Source organism: Aphis gossypii, chromosome 1 (assembly GCF_020184175.1).
Source record: "Aphis gossypii isolate Hap1 chromosome 1, ASM2018417v2, whole genome shotgun sequence".
NCBI classification, from domain to species: Eukaryota; Metazoa; Arthropoda; class Insecta; order Hemiptera; family Aphididae; genus Aphis; species Aphis gossypii.
Window position 1 is genome coordinate 28,417,287 of NC_065530.1, and position 16,724 is coordinate 28,434,010.

The window sequence follows — 16,724 nt, forward strand, 5'->3', positions numbered from 1 at the left end:
TAGCTACAGTTAATACGTAATTTCTAATTATGTAGTTAAAATTAAGAATGTTTTATTTAAACTATACACAAATGAATTTGAAACATACACAATACAATGATTACACACAAATAAAAATGTAATAAAGTATAAACTATATATTTTACACCTCTATTTGTTCTCGGTTTATATTATTGACTAATAATTGGTCGGCAAATGATTCATAAACTGAATCTGTTGCAATATATTTTCCACTCATTAGTTCTTCTAAGATTGGTTTAAGCAAAGCACACGATTCTCTAACCACTGTTTCTGCAGTATTCATCTAAAAATAATAATAATATTGTTATAGGTACTTAAAAAACTTCAACTCAAAACATAAAACACAAAAAAGCTATTTTAAATTACTTCATAATCACAAAACCGGATTCCAGTACAATATGATCTAGAAGCTCTACCAATCACTGCTGTCATAGCATAAATGTATACAATTACTGTTGACAACCTTTCCATAAGCATTTGATTATCAGTGTTCAGTTGACCAGCATCGTGACATTGGTTAATTATAAATTGGAATTTCAATACATCATACTCGAGAAAATTTGCAGTGTGCTGAAATTGAAAAAAATAATAATTAAGCAAGATTAGTTCAGTAACAAATACTAGACTAGTATAAACCAATACCTTGAGTGCAGGATGTAGAAATTGTTTAAAATCGTATTTTAAGCTTGGTTTATTTTTTTTCATCATTATATTTCTATATGCTGTAGTCAGGAATGAAACATTTTCTTTATACTCAGATTTATTGAAAAACTCCACACCTCGGCTACTAATAAAATTGGCTAATTTCATACTTCCTTCTAAACTCTCAACTAAATCCTCCACTTCATTGCACAAAGATAAAAACTGTTCATTTATTGAATTTCTTCCATTTATCATTTTTAAATCTATCAATATATTGTCAACAGTTTGACGAGCAAATAGCTGTATAGAAGCTGACTCTAGCTCGATGTCAGGATCATCAAATCCATCAGTCATCCATGTGGTTAAATAAATCATACTTTCAAGTGTATATATGTTTATTAACGATTTTGCTAATATCTTGAGAACAGAATCATACTCTCTTAGTTTTAGATTTAACCTAGTTTTTGGTATTATACTTTGAATGGTTGATTGAACAACTCTCTTTAACGATGTAGTCAATAATGAACACGTATATAATTTACCCTTCTGCATAATTTTTGTTAAATTAACATTTTCCATTATATCATCTGGAGTAACGACCGCTTGTCTCAATTCTAAATTTTCTCCATTTACAAAAGTTTTATCCTTTTCTACGATGTAAGCTTTATTTCCAATAACGAATAACAAGAAAACATCTGTAGAATTTTTCACGGAACCGGTGAGTTCCCAACTCTCATTGGGCAATAGTTTACCTGTTACAGTATCGATGTGCAATGAGCATACAGCACCTGATGCGAGCAATGGTAAATATTTAGATTTTTGATTGGGTGTACCAAAAGTTTTGATTATATCGATACAGAGCGTATGATCAAACACAGATTTGAATGTATTAGAATCAAAGTGTTCAAATACACGAGCAATTTCGGTGTCAGATAAGTTAAGGCCTGAATATGGATGTGGAGCATTCATGCCGAATAGTCCTAGTTGACGGACAGTATCAATTTTCGTACAATTGTGTTGGACTTGTTGCACTCGGGATTCCAGATCTTTAAACCTCTCTAGATTAAGAGTTTCTGGATATGTAAGGACTTCGATATCATATTGACCGGCATATATTGATTTCAAAAATGGTAAGCGCGGTGGTTTTCTCACGATGTCCGGAACAGGTATTGGTTTTATTTTATCTAGTCCGTATGAATCGTTTGTAGACGTGCAACGTACAATGAGTTGCCGCTCAAGTTTCCTGAAGAATACACGTCGATTTATAACACTCCACATTGTAATTTCTAAATTGGAATTATAACATAATATCAATGAGTGAATTTTATATCAATAATCAATACCAATTTTCAGATTAAAATCAATAGAATTATACTAAAAATATATTTACATGAATATTTTATATTATTTAAAAAACTTAATTTTTAATCACATAACGTGACCGACGAACGGACGGTTCGATTACACTATCGTCTTTAGTTTATCACAGAATAATATTAGTAGTAATATGAAATATGATAAAAAAAATAAGCTGTTACCTGTTATCATCAACTTTGAGAAGCTTCTAAAATTTTTTAATTATTTCAAATAGTTTTAAAACTTTTATTAATCTATTCTAAAATTTGAGTAAAATTACATAATTTTAACGGTTGCACTTAAAGAGACCATGGAAATAAATGTAAAATTAAAGAGGAAAATGTGTAAAAAAAAAATAGCACAAATTAAAATAATATAGTTTAAGCACAGATCTTAATTCGTAGAAATAGACAACACTAGCAAATATGAGTAAAAAACCTTAAGGACAGAATTCTATAGAGATGTAAGACAATAAAGTATAACCGTAACCGACCCCATGTAACTAATTGCATCGTCGGGAACAAAATGCGAAAAAAATTAAGAATTATTCTACCTATTATCATTCTATTTAACTATTTAAGTTTAAGTATTAATGTTTATAGTTTACAGTACAGGATGACAAACAAACTTTATAAATTATAATAATATTATACAATATACAAAGGTTCACAGTAATTAATTAAAAAAAAAAATAGAATGTTTGAAGATAACTTAGTTATATTGTTAAAATTTGAATTGTTCACAATTTGTTTGTATTTAATGTGAATCATACATTTTTTGCATTGATTTCTGGTTATTTAAATTTTATTACATAGGTATTAAAATTTAATATTGAAATTGTAAATACTTGGTTCAAATGCAGTGTCAAAAATATTAATATCGTAGTGGTTGATAAGGGGTAATAGGGTAATACCCTCCATTGTGCTTATTATATTAAAATTGATTTATTATATTTTATTTTTTATTGTGCCACATCTATAAAATGAATGTAGTTTTTGTAAATGTAAAAATGTAACCAGCTTTTAAGAATCAATTAAAAATAGTGATATTAAAAAGTATATATGTTATTAAATATGAATAGTTTGTTCTTTGGTATAATTTAGTGGATAAATTTTAATTATCCTCTCCCTTACAATGATGAACTTCTGGATTCACCACTGAACTATTGCAGTGATCACCCAAATTGTCTAGATGAAACTGGTCTGTTATTAAAAATAATAAAATAATATTAAATATTATTATACTATACCTACTAAAATTAATCATTCACTTTTTAATGAGAAAAATGTTTATCAGTATAGTTAGAGTAAGAAATTAAAAAACTTTATTTTATTTTATTTTTCTGGCAATTGTATAGTTACATAATTAATTTATATTTTCAAATTGACTTTAACTTGGCTGTTATTTTTTTTTAATAAAACAAAACTTAAATTAATTAAAACATTGGTTAACTTAACCAACTTTAAAAAAAAATGCATAAACAAAAATGTATTATGTAATAATAATATCGTAATAATTGTAGGTACTTTAGATATCGTAATATTAGTAAATTTCTTAATTTCTTAATGAGTAGATAATAGAAGACTAAGTTTTTTTAGAATATAAATATTATAATAACTATTTATTTTAGATGAAGAATATTTGTGTAAGAAAACAGTATAAAAAATATCAAAATACATTTAAAGTTTTGAATATACTGATTTGTGTACCACCATTTCCTTCTTTATTTGGTCTATTGACACACAACCTGAAAATATCCAATTTAGTTGAAAATCAGTGAGATAAGACATTATATATAAGTAAATACCTGCTAAAGCCATGGTATTATCGAATTCATTAATAACAATACCAAAAACATCCTCTGCGCCCTTTTGGCCATCATACGTCAATCCCCATAATATAGGTTGTGCTAAAAACACCTAGAAATGAAATTAACATTTTATATAAGCAAATATTAAAACTTTATTAAATAGAAGTCATTTAAACTATGTTTAAAAAATAAAACTCAAATAAATATGTTATTATTGTAAACATTTGATAGTAGGTATACCATTTTAGCACCAAGAGCTAAAGCCTTGAACACATCAGTTCCATGCCTTATACCACAATCAAGATAAATGTCAACACGATGTCCAACTTCTCGTGCAATGCTTGGCAAAACCTCAATCTATAAAAAAATGTATGCTATTTAAAGTGAATATTTTAATAATTCATCACATACTGTTGCTGGAGATGTATCTAACTGCCTTCCCCCATGATTGGAAACAAATACACCATCACATCCTAGATCAGCAGCAATTTTTGCATCAGCTGCACTCAAAATACCTTTTACTATTATTGGCAGGTCGGTAATACTGAATAATAAAATATGTATTTCAGATTCTCAACAGAGTAATAAATGCAATGATCTTTACAATGTTGTGTGTGTGTTTACACAATAAATAAGTAGTTGATAAAAGATTTGATCATTAACTTTGAAGGTGGTTTCTGATCAAAAAATAGTTAGCATATTAGAAAAATCAAAAAAATTACCAGTTGTTAGTAAACAATTGACCTAGTATGAAAATATACTTGGTGTAAATAAGCTGATAATACTCTCCACTCAGAATCATTTTTCGTATACAAAGACAGTATTATGTTGTTTTTTCAAATTTAATACAACCACATCAGTGATCTTACTAAACACTTAAATATATCACGTACAGCAAAGCCAATGTCGTTACTAAGTAGAATCAAAGGGTACAAATGCGCCCAGGCCTATTTGCTTAGAAGGCCCCAGCCCCCAGGCCTGAAGCAATACACTGTTTTTCTTCAAACAATTTATAATAAACTATTAAGTCATTCATTTTTTTTTTTTATAATATTCCAATATTATTATACAATTTTGGATTAATAAAATATGCAGTCATATTTTTAAAAAATGTATAAAATTATTTTAATAAAATTAATGCATCTCCTAACATAACTTAAAATATAACGTGTGTTTGAGAAAGGGCCGTTGAAAATTTCACTAACAAGTCAAAATTTTAAAGATACGCAACAGAGCAGTACCCATTGATCGACTTTTTTTTATTTGCTTCAATATTAGTTGTCATATAGAAATAAATAAATTATATAATCACCTTTTCAGCCATTTAATGTCATCCCATACTAAACGATCATCAAAAAGACTCATTACATACTTTGTCAAGCCTGAACCATTAGTTTGGTTTATTTCTGACAGTTCTTTAGAGAAATTCCCTAATCTATAACACGATAAGTTTAACAATTTAAATTAACTATCGGTTTAACTTTAAAATGTTGTCTTACTTCAACCAACTCGGTAAACTAAAATTATTTTTTATGTCTTTATACCGAATGCCAAACACTGGAGCATCAACAGTCAACACAAGTGCTTTGTAACCAGCTTTTTCTGCTCTCCGTATTAATGATATAGTTAAAGCCCTAAAATTGTACCATATTATCTTTAATGAATAGGTATTATACATGTATGATTGATACATGCAAATTATTATCATCATATACCTACCTATCTTTATAGATGTAGAGTTGAAACCATTTCACAGTATTCGGTGCTGCTGTAGCAACTTCTTCCAAGCTGCACGTTGACAACGTTGAAAGTATAAAAATTGTACCATGCTTTCCAGCAGCTATTTAATTTTTTAAATTTCAATACAAATCATTATAAATACTATTTTTACGGTTATACCTCTAGCAGATGCACATTCTCCATCTTCATGAGCCATTTTGTGCATAGCACAAGGGGATATACCTATAGGCACATTTACTCTATCACCTTGAACGGTAATGCTCAAATCCCTATTTCGAACATCACGTAACATCCGTGGTACTATGCGTAATCTACACACCATAATGTGAGATTTTAATGAATACAAATTAAAAATAAATTATGATTCTTACTTATTAAATGCCTTATTATTAATCGAAAGTGTGTACTCATCACATGCACCACTTTGATAATAACCAAGAACAGTTCGTGGCAATGTGCTAACAGCATAGTTTTCAAAATCTTTAACAGATATAAACTTATTGGACATTTTGTGTAATTAATGAAAACCTTCGATTTTAAAACACTGACATCAAAACGCCCAACTTGTTCGTTGTTACTAACTAATTACACAAATAATCCTCCTCTTAAAGAAATACAGATAAGTAGTTCAAAGGTTGAGGATTCATCAATTTAGATAAAATGTTTTTACTCTAATAAAATGTATTGTTATAGGTAAAAAGAAATTTGTATTAACCACAAATTAGATATCTGACAAGTGGAACTATTAACTAATATCATAAATATTACAGTAAAGAACATTATAGTCCATTACATAACATACTTAATTCTAACCTAGAAACTTTTTATCAGCATAGTAATCTTTAGAGTATCAAGTTGTTTATATCTTTAGAGCCTAAACCCAATCAAATTACCAATTCTTCTTCTCTCTTTAAAATATAAGAGCAGTTCAGCATAAAAAAGAATGACCATTATTAAATGCCAACAATGTTTCAATATAAGAGAATGTAAAGGAAAAATTAATAATAACATAAATAATAAAATATAACAACATTTATTAATTTGATTAGTTGTACAAGTTACAAGATACAACAAATAAAGTTAATGTTGCCATGTTTGTATGAGGAAACAGTCAGTCGATGAAGTAGATTTTTATTCAAATAAACCTGAAAATAAAAAGTTGATTGTAAGTAATATTAGTTAGAATATTCCATAGAAAACTTAGGATTAAAAAAGTTAGATATTCAACAAATAATCAAACTAATGGCATATCAACACTCCATCAATAACCTTTGTACATTAATATTACATATAGAGAGTCTCTGAAATCTCATAATATACCTAAACATAACTTTACCTAAGAGAATACATCGGACAGTAAAAAATGTGTTACTCAATTAAAGTAGTTATAATAATTGCAATTTTGAAATTAATCACTATACTTCATTTAATGAGTCACACATCCAACTGTTGCCATTAACAGCATGGAGGTCTATTTTTTCCCACTCGTTACCAACCTTGCAGCTAGTGTCTCAAATGCCGAAAAACATGTACTTTCTTTCATAAAATGGAGTATAAACTTATATTACCATATAATTTAAGGAAAGAATCTGGACAAGTAATTGTTAATAGATAGTATGATATACCATATATATATAATAGAAAAAAAAAATTATCCACTAGTACATTTTAATAATTAAATGATAAAAATGTTAAAACGCTAAGCTACACCTCAAGATTTTATGCTATGAGATTTGTACTATTGGTATACAACGGTTAATTAAGATACAGATTTAAATTTAATATTCTATTATTTCAAATTTAACTACTCGACCAGCTAAAAATCAGTGGTCTATAAATATGACTACAAATACTGATGTCAAACTTGTGACATTATTAGGTGCACATGTATTTAATTATATTATTAAGTTTATACCTAAACTATGCATTTTTTTTTTATACACACATAATTGGTAATTTGGTTATTTAATATACTAATTCAATGAAATATAATCCAGATTCCACACTATTACAATGTTTGATTAGTTAATAATTGTTTAATCATCCATATTACTCAGTGATGACCATTAACTAGAAATAAAACTAGTTATTCACCATCAGCAACCAATCATAGGGCTTTTGCATTTGTCTAGGGGGTCTGACAGTTCAAGTTATTGAGTATAGGAGAAAGAGGTTTAACTTAAATGGAATAGATTATTATTCATCAACACTTTTAAGTTTCAACTAAAAAAAAAACAATAAACAAAAAATGTACTAACCAAAGCCCATATCATCGTCTTCCTCTTCACTCTCTTCTTCCTTCTTCTCTTCTTTCTTTTCTTCCTTGGCTTCAGCTGCTGGAGCAGCAGCTGCAATTTGAAATTAATTATTATCAACTCACATTTCTCATGAAAATGTTAGGTTATCCCAATGAAATATTCATACCTGCGGCACCTCCAGCTGGAACAGCTCCTACTGCTGATCCAATGTTGGTGATTAAATCCTTAACATTGGCATTTTCTAAAGCCTTGGCGAACAAACCAGGCCAATATGGTTCAACTTCAACATTGGCAGCCTTTAGAATTGTTTGGATTTTTTCTCCCTAAAATAATAAGATCATAAATAAACTATATATACAAATAACAATTAAAACAGCAAAGAATGAAGTACCTAGACATAACTTGACTTTAGGACTGATTAATAAATTATTGTTTTAAACTGTTAAAATATTAAAAAACCAAATTTGGATAGGTACAACAAATGTTTTTTTCATTAAAAATTCAAATCATGGAATACCTACTTATAGATGACGAATGTCTAACATAGATACTATAACAGTTTATGTAAATAAATACGAGTAAAATACATGTAAAGAAACTAGAATGGAATATATTCACTTATTACAATTTATAGCGTAATATATGTAATCACGTAAAAATTTAAAAATAATCACAATACCTTTATTCAATAAATATTTATTGAATGTGATTTTGAATACCTAACCAATATTCATATTCGTAAGATAATAAACGTGTATTTCAATCAAAAAATAGGTAATTTAATACCTATAATAATTCGGTGGATATTAAAACATCGCAAAAGTGAACCAATAATACGATGGAAATAAGGCACGCTTAAAACAAAATAACAGTAATACCGTGAATATCGGTAAAAATTCAAGTCGCGGTTTAGACTGTTTAGAGAACAATGCCGATGGTTATTAAATTTTGGTGGTTAGGAATAGTGTCACTAGAATCGTCAACGTGGTTCCAAAGGATTGGGAGTGCATCGCAACTCTGAAAAATACAACGCGATGTTCGCAGGGCAAATTTCCGGTAATCGAACAGAAACATGTCACCGAATTCGGAAACGCTTAAAGCATAGATAACAAATAAAAATAAACAGGCTGTAATAGACACCATGCGAGAAAGTAAAGGATCTAAACAGACGCTGTCGTATTTTCCATTAAGCACATTGTCGACATTAGACGACGATCAAAAAATAATTACCGTGATATCGATGTCATCGTCGGCCAAGATCAGTGAGGCGTAGACGCAGGCTAATTCGGGTTTTGAGATGGCCATTGTAGGATTGAAATGGATGAAAATTTGTTAACTATGAGAAATCGCAAGTCGCCGTCGGCCTTAGCTCTGCTGAGAACAAGCAATTGACGCGAAAGAGTAGAGGTACCGTGGTCGTGCTCGTATATTAGCGGTGGCGCTCCGGTTTGTTGTTGACGGAGGGAGAACGAAACGGCAGACATAGGTGTAGCCAACGTGACGTTGTGATGTTGTCGCTTTTATAAAATACTTATATCCATGCTTGATTTATCCCAATATTAAAATTTTGACAAATTTACGGTGTACGGCCTTTTTTAAACTATTGAGAGGCGAGTTTACAGGTAAACTACCTGACTGCAAATCTGGACAATTGTTGATTATTTGGTCGATATCTTACTCAATACTCATGATTTAAATAAACTATTTTTAATAATATATTTTGACAATCTTTTTTTTTCATCATAACAAAATAAATAAGCATCTATTCTATATGCTCTTTGTCTTTATAAATAGTAGAACAGGTTTTTATATTTTAAATCATATATTTTTTACTATATTCTAATGTTATGTAAATAATTTGATGACTGTTTCTGATGGGTTTTTATATAGCTGCTCTCGTGACTACATACCTTAGATCTAAGCTACATACATTGTTGTCATAGGTAATTATCACGGACTAAGATAGAATGGACTGATATCGAATGTCTTATCAGTGTGACACAAATGTTTCTCTAGACAAGGTACCAGAGTACACTACATTCAGCGCCATCTATGGAGAAATATTATAGTATATTATAATAACCTATATGGAACCACTATTTAATTTTCTATCGTATATTATTATCACTAGATAGCGTTGAACATAGTGTACTTGTGATAGATGTGCAGTGTAGCGGGGCAGAAACATTTGGGGATCAGACCCCACCACCTCGCCGTCCCTACCGTTACCAGTCCATTCTATCTTAGTCCGTGGTAATTATCGTGGTTTATATCAAGTGGTTTTTTTTAATGTGATAACAGAATGATGATATCGTCTGGTATTGATAAAGAAATGTCTTAACTTCTAACTTAATAATATTGAGATGTAAATAATTCTGCTATTTCTACTGTAAGTTTTGAACTATTAACTACGCTACTTGGTACTAGACAGTTATAAGTTACAGTTGTTACTTGTTGATAGTTGTCAGGTGTCAGCTACTCAGTTATAATACCAATACAATACTACAATAGTGAACAAATTACAATTAACTGTTTAATGTTATTATTGTAAATTGTTGGTATTTTGTTATTATATTCTATACTTCAATTATTATTTCAGCTACATGATCAAATAATATATAAAATATTTAGTTTGTTTTTACATTATTGAAAATTATATAACATTAAATTCACATTTTGATATGGGTGACATTAAAGAAGAAGACTGGAATTTACCGGAATGCAAATATGAATGTGAGGACCATCAAAAATGTTTTTGTAATATACCTAGTTATAGTATGATCACAAATGTTAGTTAGTTGTGTATTAAATTTATTTTTAATCAATGCTTAAGTAGAACATAAAATTGGTGTTTAGCAGAATATAATATGTGACTATTAATTTTAATATTACATTAAACTTTCCTATTATCAACTAACAATACAAAATGTATTCTACTGAATGCAAATTAGATATGCTGTAAATTTATAAGACACGGGTAACTCCTTTAAAGATTTCAATAAATGTTGATATATTTAGATACATGCATAACTAACTGTAGTGATATGCAATAATAATATAAAACATTATAAGTGGGAAAGTTGGGAGATTAATTTTAATGGTGGATTATTACTTATTATTTAGGTATTTATAATGCATGATAGTAGGTACCTTAAATTATTTTGTTAGACATTCAATTATTATAGTAATAATATTTGTTTTAAACTACAATATAATTAAATTTTATCAAATTTACTTATTTATTTCAGATTTGGACCATACAGCAGATATTCAGTAAGTATTATATTAAGGAACTTTAAGACTCACTATATGTATAATATTTACAAGTAACAAATAATAACGAAAATGTAAGATTATTAATACATTTTTATTATTGTAGAATACATGCATGGGGAAGTACTTTATCTGAAGCATTTGAACAATGTGCCAATGCTATGTTTCATTACATGACAGAGGTGGATTATATTGAAATGAAAGAGTCATATGATATAGAAGCTGAGGGTCATGACATGATGACTCTTTTATATAATTTCCTTGATGAACTGTTGTTCATTTTTAGTGCTGAACCTAATTATATTGCTAGAGTAAGCTATTTAGCTTAGTTATTTTTAAGATCTTAAAATATTCAATTACTGTGTTAAATATAATGATTAATGTATAATTTTATTCAGAAAGTACAAATAGAAGAATTTGACAAAACAGCATTTAAAATTAAAGCTAAAGGCTTTGGAGAAGAGTTTCAACTTGGAAAACATCCTCAAGGTACAGAAGTCAAAGCTATAACGTTTTCAAATATGCAGATACATGAAAATGAAGGAAAATGTGAAGTGTTTGTAATTTTGGATATTTAATAAATACTTAAATTTTTGTTTAATCTTGTACTATTATTGCGCTTTTTGATGTTTTCATACAAATCATTATCAAATGGACCATAACCCGGGCTATCTTCTCATCGCTGTCCAACCTAGATAACATTCTTTTTTAAATTTAAGCACTTTGTTGGAAATTTTGCTAATTAAATTGAATTGCAAGATTGTAATATTAGATTTGCAGTTTTTTCTTGTAAGTTAAAAAATTCAATTTTTTTTAAATAAGCGTTTTCTTTAACTTAAAATCATGTAAGAAAAATGTTTTCAAAAACTTTTATAAGTATTGTTTGCAAGGGCGCCCACAGGGGGTACCCTGACTCCTCCCTGCACAGTTAAATAATAATAATAATTTGTTTAAACTTAAGGTATATTTTATTTATGGTAGGTACAGCCAGTATAGGTATAGTTTTATTGCTACCTCTCCCTCGAGAAAAATATCTACGGGCGGCCTTGGTTGTTTGATAAAAGAATTGCTCTGTATAATAGATTCTTATAAGATTCTCCTCATTCTTTAATTACTTTCCTAATTGGCATAAAGTCCTAAGAAATTAAATTTTATATTATACATTTTGTTTTATTTGATTTACAAAAAAAAAAAAATTATTATTATTAAAATCAAAATGGTTTCATGTTAATTAATTGTAGGTAATAAATTTGATTTTTATTTCAGTGTAATGTTGAGGAAAGTAGGAGGGGCTAAATTCTCACTTAGATGTGTTTGGACAATTAGCTGGACCATCTTCGTGAAAAAATCCTAAATACGTCACTGATTTGTTGTGTCATCGTGAAAGCGTCAGACTAAAAGTTGCAAAGATATAGCGATCCACAAAGAAAAAAAAAGGTTTATTAGCTATAAACACCATTTTCTTCGGTATACTAAACTTATAATTCTGTAATTAAGCTGTATGCATACGCAGAGCCGCAGAGGTACCTATAAACTACCTCTGGATATGAATATAATATAATATGATCGTAAAAACAATTAATTACAAGTATATTATAATAAAATATTAACATAATAAAAACAATTTAATTTAACAATAAATTATACAATATGTAGATATTGATATTGTAATGATTTATTTTGTATCCTTTAAAGCTTTCATGATCAAAAATTTCGATACACCTTTGAGTTGTTCGCTTATAGTCGTCATTTCCGGTAGGAATTTATCCAAGTCTATAGCTCTGATCACGGACACTAACAACAACCCAAAGTCTCTGTTTGTGGAATGTTTATAGGCTGCGTTTCTGCATAATCCAATCAAACGTTCGGCGTCTCTGTTGTTTAGTATTTTTTGGCAATTATTCACCAAGTGCAACAAAACTGGTATTTGATACTGGTCCAGACCATCGCAGTGATTTGTGTATTCACTGCACGAATCAATAACAGTATAAATCATATAACACTAATAATAATTAAACTAATAAGTATAAGTAGGTAATTAAGCGATTTACTTTAAAAGACTACACCAATGTTGTTGATCGAGAAACTGCATGATAATTACCAACCAATTCAAGTGTTTAACTAGAACCGATTCTCTGTCCATCAACAATTTTACGAGCAAGAACTTGCAAGCATATTCTGGGAAGTGAATGATCAGTTTAGACAAACTGTCAACGAACCCAGTTAAATTCGACTCACGTGTTTCGAACTGAAAGAAAAAATAATTTCACTAAGCTTGCGATTGCTACGACACTCAAACACTGCAGTTATTTTTGTTATTTTACAACTCTCTACAAATATATAATGTAACAATGTGCACACTTAATATAATATACAGATATAAAGGCAACAGTTTTATTTTATTAGATACATACCCAGGGTAAATATATCTGTTCACAAATGATTTGCGGCCTTACGTCAGTTTTGAGAAGTGCTTCGCAAAAACCGTGACGAGCCCTGTCCGTGACAATTTCCGGCCACACGTCTCCTATTACCTCTGATACATCATTTCGGTTTCTTAACTCTGTTTGCAACACCAAAAACAATTCTCCGGCGTCGTAGTCTCCAGTGTTTAACATGTCTATGATTTGTTTGATTGCGTTTTTATGCAAATCTTCCACTAGATATACAAAAACATAATATGAATAAAAAAAAAATTCAATCTGGTATAAATTATTTGAAATACAATTTAAATACAATAAAATACATAAATCACAATAAACACCCAATAATTTTAATAGAAATTCAAGTATGACATAATAAATAATATAATATTAATAATCAAAAACCTAATAAGTATATAGTATAGTATACAATTACAAAAATACAATCAGAATCAATAGTGTAGTAGCGACTAGTGGGCCATGCAGGGAACAGGCCCGTAACCAGATCAAATTTTCAGGTGGAACAAAGTTAACTTTTTTTTTTTGGGGGGGGGGCTTATAAATAAAAACAATGTCTTTCTAATATTTTTAAGGAGGGCAACGACGTAGCTACGGGCTTGGGGCCATGTAGCAACAGTGCAGTAATTGCAGTAAAATAAATAGAAAAGTCGTAAAAATGTTTTTAAGAGTTTTATTTAAAAAAAAAATATTCCTGAGATTTAAATTAAATCATAACAAGTTTATCCACACCACCTTCACGCTTAGACCAGCTTCCTCCCTTGAGGTAACTCTATACGGTACTCCAATCCCATCCTCTCTAATACAGTTAAGTACCTTGGTCTTACACTAGATAAAAGATTAACGTGCGCCCACCATATTAGAGAAAAAAGACTATCGCTGAACAACCGCTTTCATACCTATCCTCAAACCTCTAATCTTTAATAAACACACCTCCCTTAATATCAAACTCCTCATCTACAAAACATTACTGAAACCTATCTGGACGTATACGGCATACAGGTATGGGGAAGTGCAAATAAGACTAACTTAAATAAAATTCAATCCTTCCAAAACATTGCGCTAAGTAAATTAATAAATGCTCTCCCATACATATCTAATCATACTCTCCATATAAACCTCAAATTAAAAACAATACACGAAGAAGCCAAACATTTTTACAAAAGATTCCACAACTGTCTTTCCTACCACTCAAATCCTTTAATCAAAAACCTCTTCTCCCTCACAATCCCTGGCAGCCCTCCTAGACACTTAAAACGTAAATGGTATAGAGACTTTTTACAAATTTTAATCTAAAAAAAAAAATTAGTTTAAATACCTAAATTTTAATCCTAAATTTTTTTAAAAATCAACTTTAAAGTATCATCATTGGGTGGCTTCTTTACTCATTTTTTTTTTGTTGTGTATACCTACTCATGCTATTGTCTCTTATCATATACCTATACTTATTATGTCATCTGATATAGATTGTATATTTCGACTTAAAATAAAAAATAAATTACTAAATATTTTTAAATTGAAAATATTTATCTAAATTCAAATGACCAAATCCTAACAGACTGGTGTGAAGTTGTTCGCTCCAACTCTTATAAATCACATCTGAAAAGTTCTGTGTCGGCCAGTTATAATACTAAATTCTAAATTCTAAACATCTCACAAAGTCATAAATAACTTTTAACTTCTGGTAAAACCAATAGGTATTAGAGGTGGGTTTAACGTATTTATTTGAAAGCGAATTGACAATTGACATAAATAAATAAATAATACCTAATCATTATAAACAATATAAACATATTTACTTATATTAATTTTTTTATCATTGAAAATCGTATAAACTTACCCTGAGGTTGACTCGACAGGAAGGACGATTCGTCATCAAAATTTCTCAAGGCGATACCGATACAGGCTGACTGTAATTGCAAGTCCTTGACAACTTCGGCTGTAGATTTAGGTTCATCATTTGATATATCTGCGGAGGATTTCGGAAAACAAATTTGAACAGCGTTAAAGTCTTCGTCAATATCGCTATCGTCACTGCTCGAACTGGAGATTTCAACTCGTACAGTCTATAAATATATATACGTTTATAATATAATGTAAGTACACGGAAAAGTTCAAAATAAGTAAATTTTATTAATTTAAATCTTAAAATTAAAAAGCGCTTCATCATTCATGGTAATCACTAACCACTATGTATAATATACCTATTATTTATTTATTTATAACTAAATACATATTAATAATTCATTATTGTGATTAGTGAGTTGTCACAAAGGTAAGTAGTGAGTACATACTTCCGATAAAGTGGCCAAGGATGACAAAAGAACTTTTTTCGGCGTATCTAAGCTGCATTGATTCGAGGCGAACTTGTTTAACACTCCAGCCAACAAATCTTCGTTTTCATTATTAAATGTCCAATTACCCCAGGTTTCCATAAATAGACTAAATTTTAACGAACTTACTTCAGTTTGAAGTGAAGACTTATGAACACTCTGAATTATATGTTAGGCATACTATACAAGTATTATCAGTAATCTAACATATATAAAGATAGTATTGTCTGAAACAAGATGAAAACATACACATTTTAAAATTATAATTATAACGTTAAGTAGGAACTTATGTACCTATACAGCCAATTGTAATATAGTGACATCATACAGTAATACAACGTTATTAGGTATTGTTTAATAATTAACTTTTATAAACATATTTATGTTGTTATACTTTGGCATTACGTTTAATATAGTGTAACTATTCATTATGAATTATATTTAATAACGCAACAAATGAAACAAAAAAATTTTAATTGTTATAAAGTTATAATCCTATTGTTGTATTAAATTTATATTTTATATTCTAAAATTAAGTCAATTTATCAAAAAATGTTGTAACTAGCTTTAAAGAGAATGTTAAAATTATCTAACTTAAATTCATAGAAATAAAATGATTTTCCCAGTTCTTTTAGCTGGTTATAAAATGAAGTACATCTATAGTAGGTACAGATATCTATCACATACAGAAGAAAATGAAAATTTTAAATTACTTTTGTTTGCTATTTGATAAATAATTCAAATTAACTGAACAAATTTGTAAGAACTTGCAAGTTTGATTTATCTATCTAATGATTGAACATTGAGCACTATAATTATTTTCAAGCCAACATTTTTATATTCCAAAACC

At 29.0% G+C, this 16,724-nt stretch overlaps 5 protein-coding genes across 7 annotated transcripts; 1 reads left to right on the forward strand and 4 right to left on the reverse strand.

The window, feature by feature from the left end:
* Nucleotides 1–35: 35 nt before the first annotated feature.
* LOC114124598 (very long-chain specific acyl-CoA dehydrogenase, mitochondrial-like) lies at nucleotides 36–2,137 on the reverse strand. Of its 2 annotated transcripts, XM_050210705.1 has the most exons (4): nucleotides 2,054–2,130; nucleotides 664–1,949; nucleotides 388–591; nucleotides 36–304 (listed from the first exon to the last, which is right to left on the reverse strand). In XM_050210705.1, the coding sequence occupies exons 2-4, from the start codon at nucleotides 1,939–1,941 to the stop codon at nucleotides 143–145; spliced, it is 1,644 nt and encodes a 547-aa protein (XP_050066662.1). In that variant the 5' UTR covers nucleotides 1,942–1,949; nucleotides 2,054–2,130; the 3' UTR covers nucleotides 36–142. The 2 variants fall into 2 exon arrangements, with proteins under 2 accessions (XP_050066662.1, XP_027843698.1); XM_027987897.2 differs by having other exon boundaries at nucleotides 664–2,137.
* A 1,361-nt stretch (nucleotides 2,138–3,498) lies between these two features.
* On the reverse strand, nucleotides 3,499–6,300 carry LOC114124583 (2-Hydroxyacid oxidase 1). Its single transcript, XM_027987876.2, has 9 exons — nucleotides 5,941–6,300; nucleotides 5,729–5,880; nucleotides 5,549–5,669; nucleotides 5,329–5,463; nucleotides 5,142–5,264; nucleotides 4,241–4,373; nucleotides 4,070–4,186; nucleotides 3,827–3,938; nucleotides 3,499–3,766 (listed from the first exon to the last, which is right to left on the reverse strand). The coding sequence occupies exons 1-9, from the start codon at nucleotides 6,075–6,077 to the stop codon at nucleotides 3,699–3,701; spliced, it is 1,098 nt and encodes a 365-aa protein (XP_027843677.2). The 5' UTR covers nucleotides 6,078–6,300; the 3' UTR covers nucleotides 3,499–3,698.
* A 283-nt stretch (nucleotides 6,301–6,583) lies between these two features.
* On the reverse strand, nucleotides 6,584–9,254 carry LOC114124585 (60S acidic ribosomal protein P1). Its single transcript, XM_027987878.2, has 4 exons — nucleotides 9,058–9,254; nucleotides 7,994–8,150; nucleotides 7,828–7,917; nucleotides 6,584–6,714 (listed from the first exon to the last, which is right to left on the reverse strand). The coding sequence occupies exons 1-4, from the start codon at nucleotides 9,130–9,132 to the stop codon at nucleotides 6,701–6,703; spliced, it is 336 nt and encodes a 111-aa protein (XP_027843679.1). The 5' UTR covers nucleotides 9,133–9,254; the 3' UTR covers nucleotides 6,584–6,700.
* Nucleotides 9,255–10,139: 885 nt separating this feature from the next.
* On the forward strand, nucleotides 10,140–11,701 carry LOC114124584 (protein archease-like). 2 transcript variants are annotated; one of them, XM_050210707.1, is made up of 5 exons: nucleotides 10,140–10,216; nucleotides 10,427–10,560; nucleotides 11,076–11,100; nucleotides 11,207–11,411; nucleotides 11,499–11,701. In XM_050210707.1, exons 2-5 carry the CDS (start codon nucleotides 10,509–10,511, stop codon nucleotides 11,676–11,678), a joined length of 462 nt encoding a protein of 153 aa, XP_050066664.1. In that variant the 5' UTR covers nucleotides 10,140–10,216; nucleotides 10,427–10,508; the 3' UTR covers nucleotides 11,679–11,701. The 2 variants fall into 2 exon arrangements, with proteins under 2 accessions (XP_050066664.1, XP_027843678.1); XM_027987877.2 differs by having other exon boundaries at nucleotides 10,152–10,560.
* A 968-nt stretch (nucleotides 11,702–12,669) lies between these two features.
* On the reverse strand, nucleotides 12,670–16,349 carry LOC114124582 (uncharacterized). The gene is made up of 6 exons (XM_027987875.2): nucleotides 16,169–16,349; nucleotides 15,836–16,101; nucleotides 15,382–15,607; nucleotides 13,515–13,759; nucleotides 13,152–13,348; nucleotides 12,670–13,067 (listed from the first exon to the last, which is right to left on the reverse strand). Exons 2-6 carry the CDS (start codon nucleotides 15,974–15,976, stop codon nucleotides 12,776–12,778), a joined length of 1,101 nt encoding a protein of 366 aa, XP_027843676.2. The 5' UTR covers nucleotides 15,977–16,101; nucleotides 16,169–16,349; the 3' UTR covers nucleotides 12,670–12,775.
* Nucleotides 16,350–16,724: the final 375 nt, after the last annotated feature.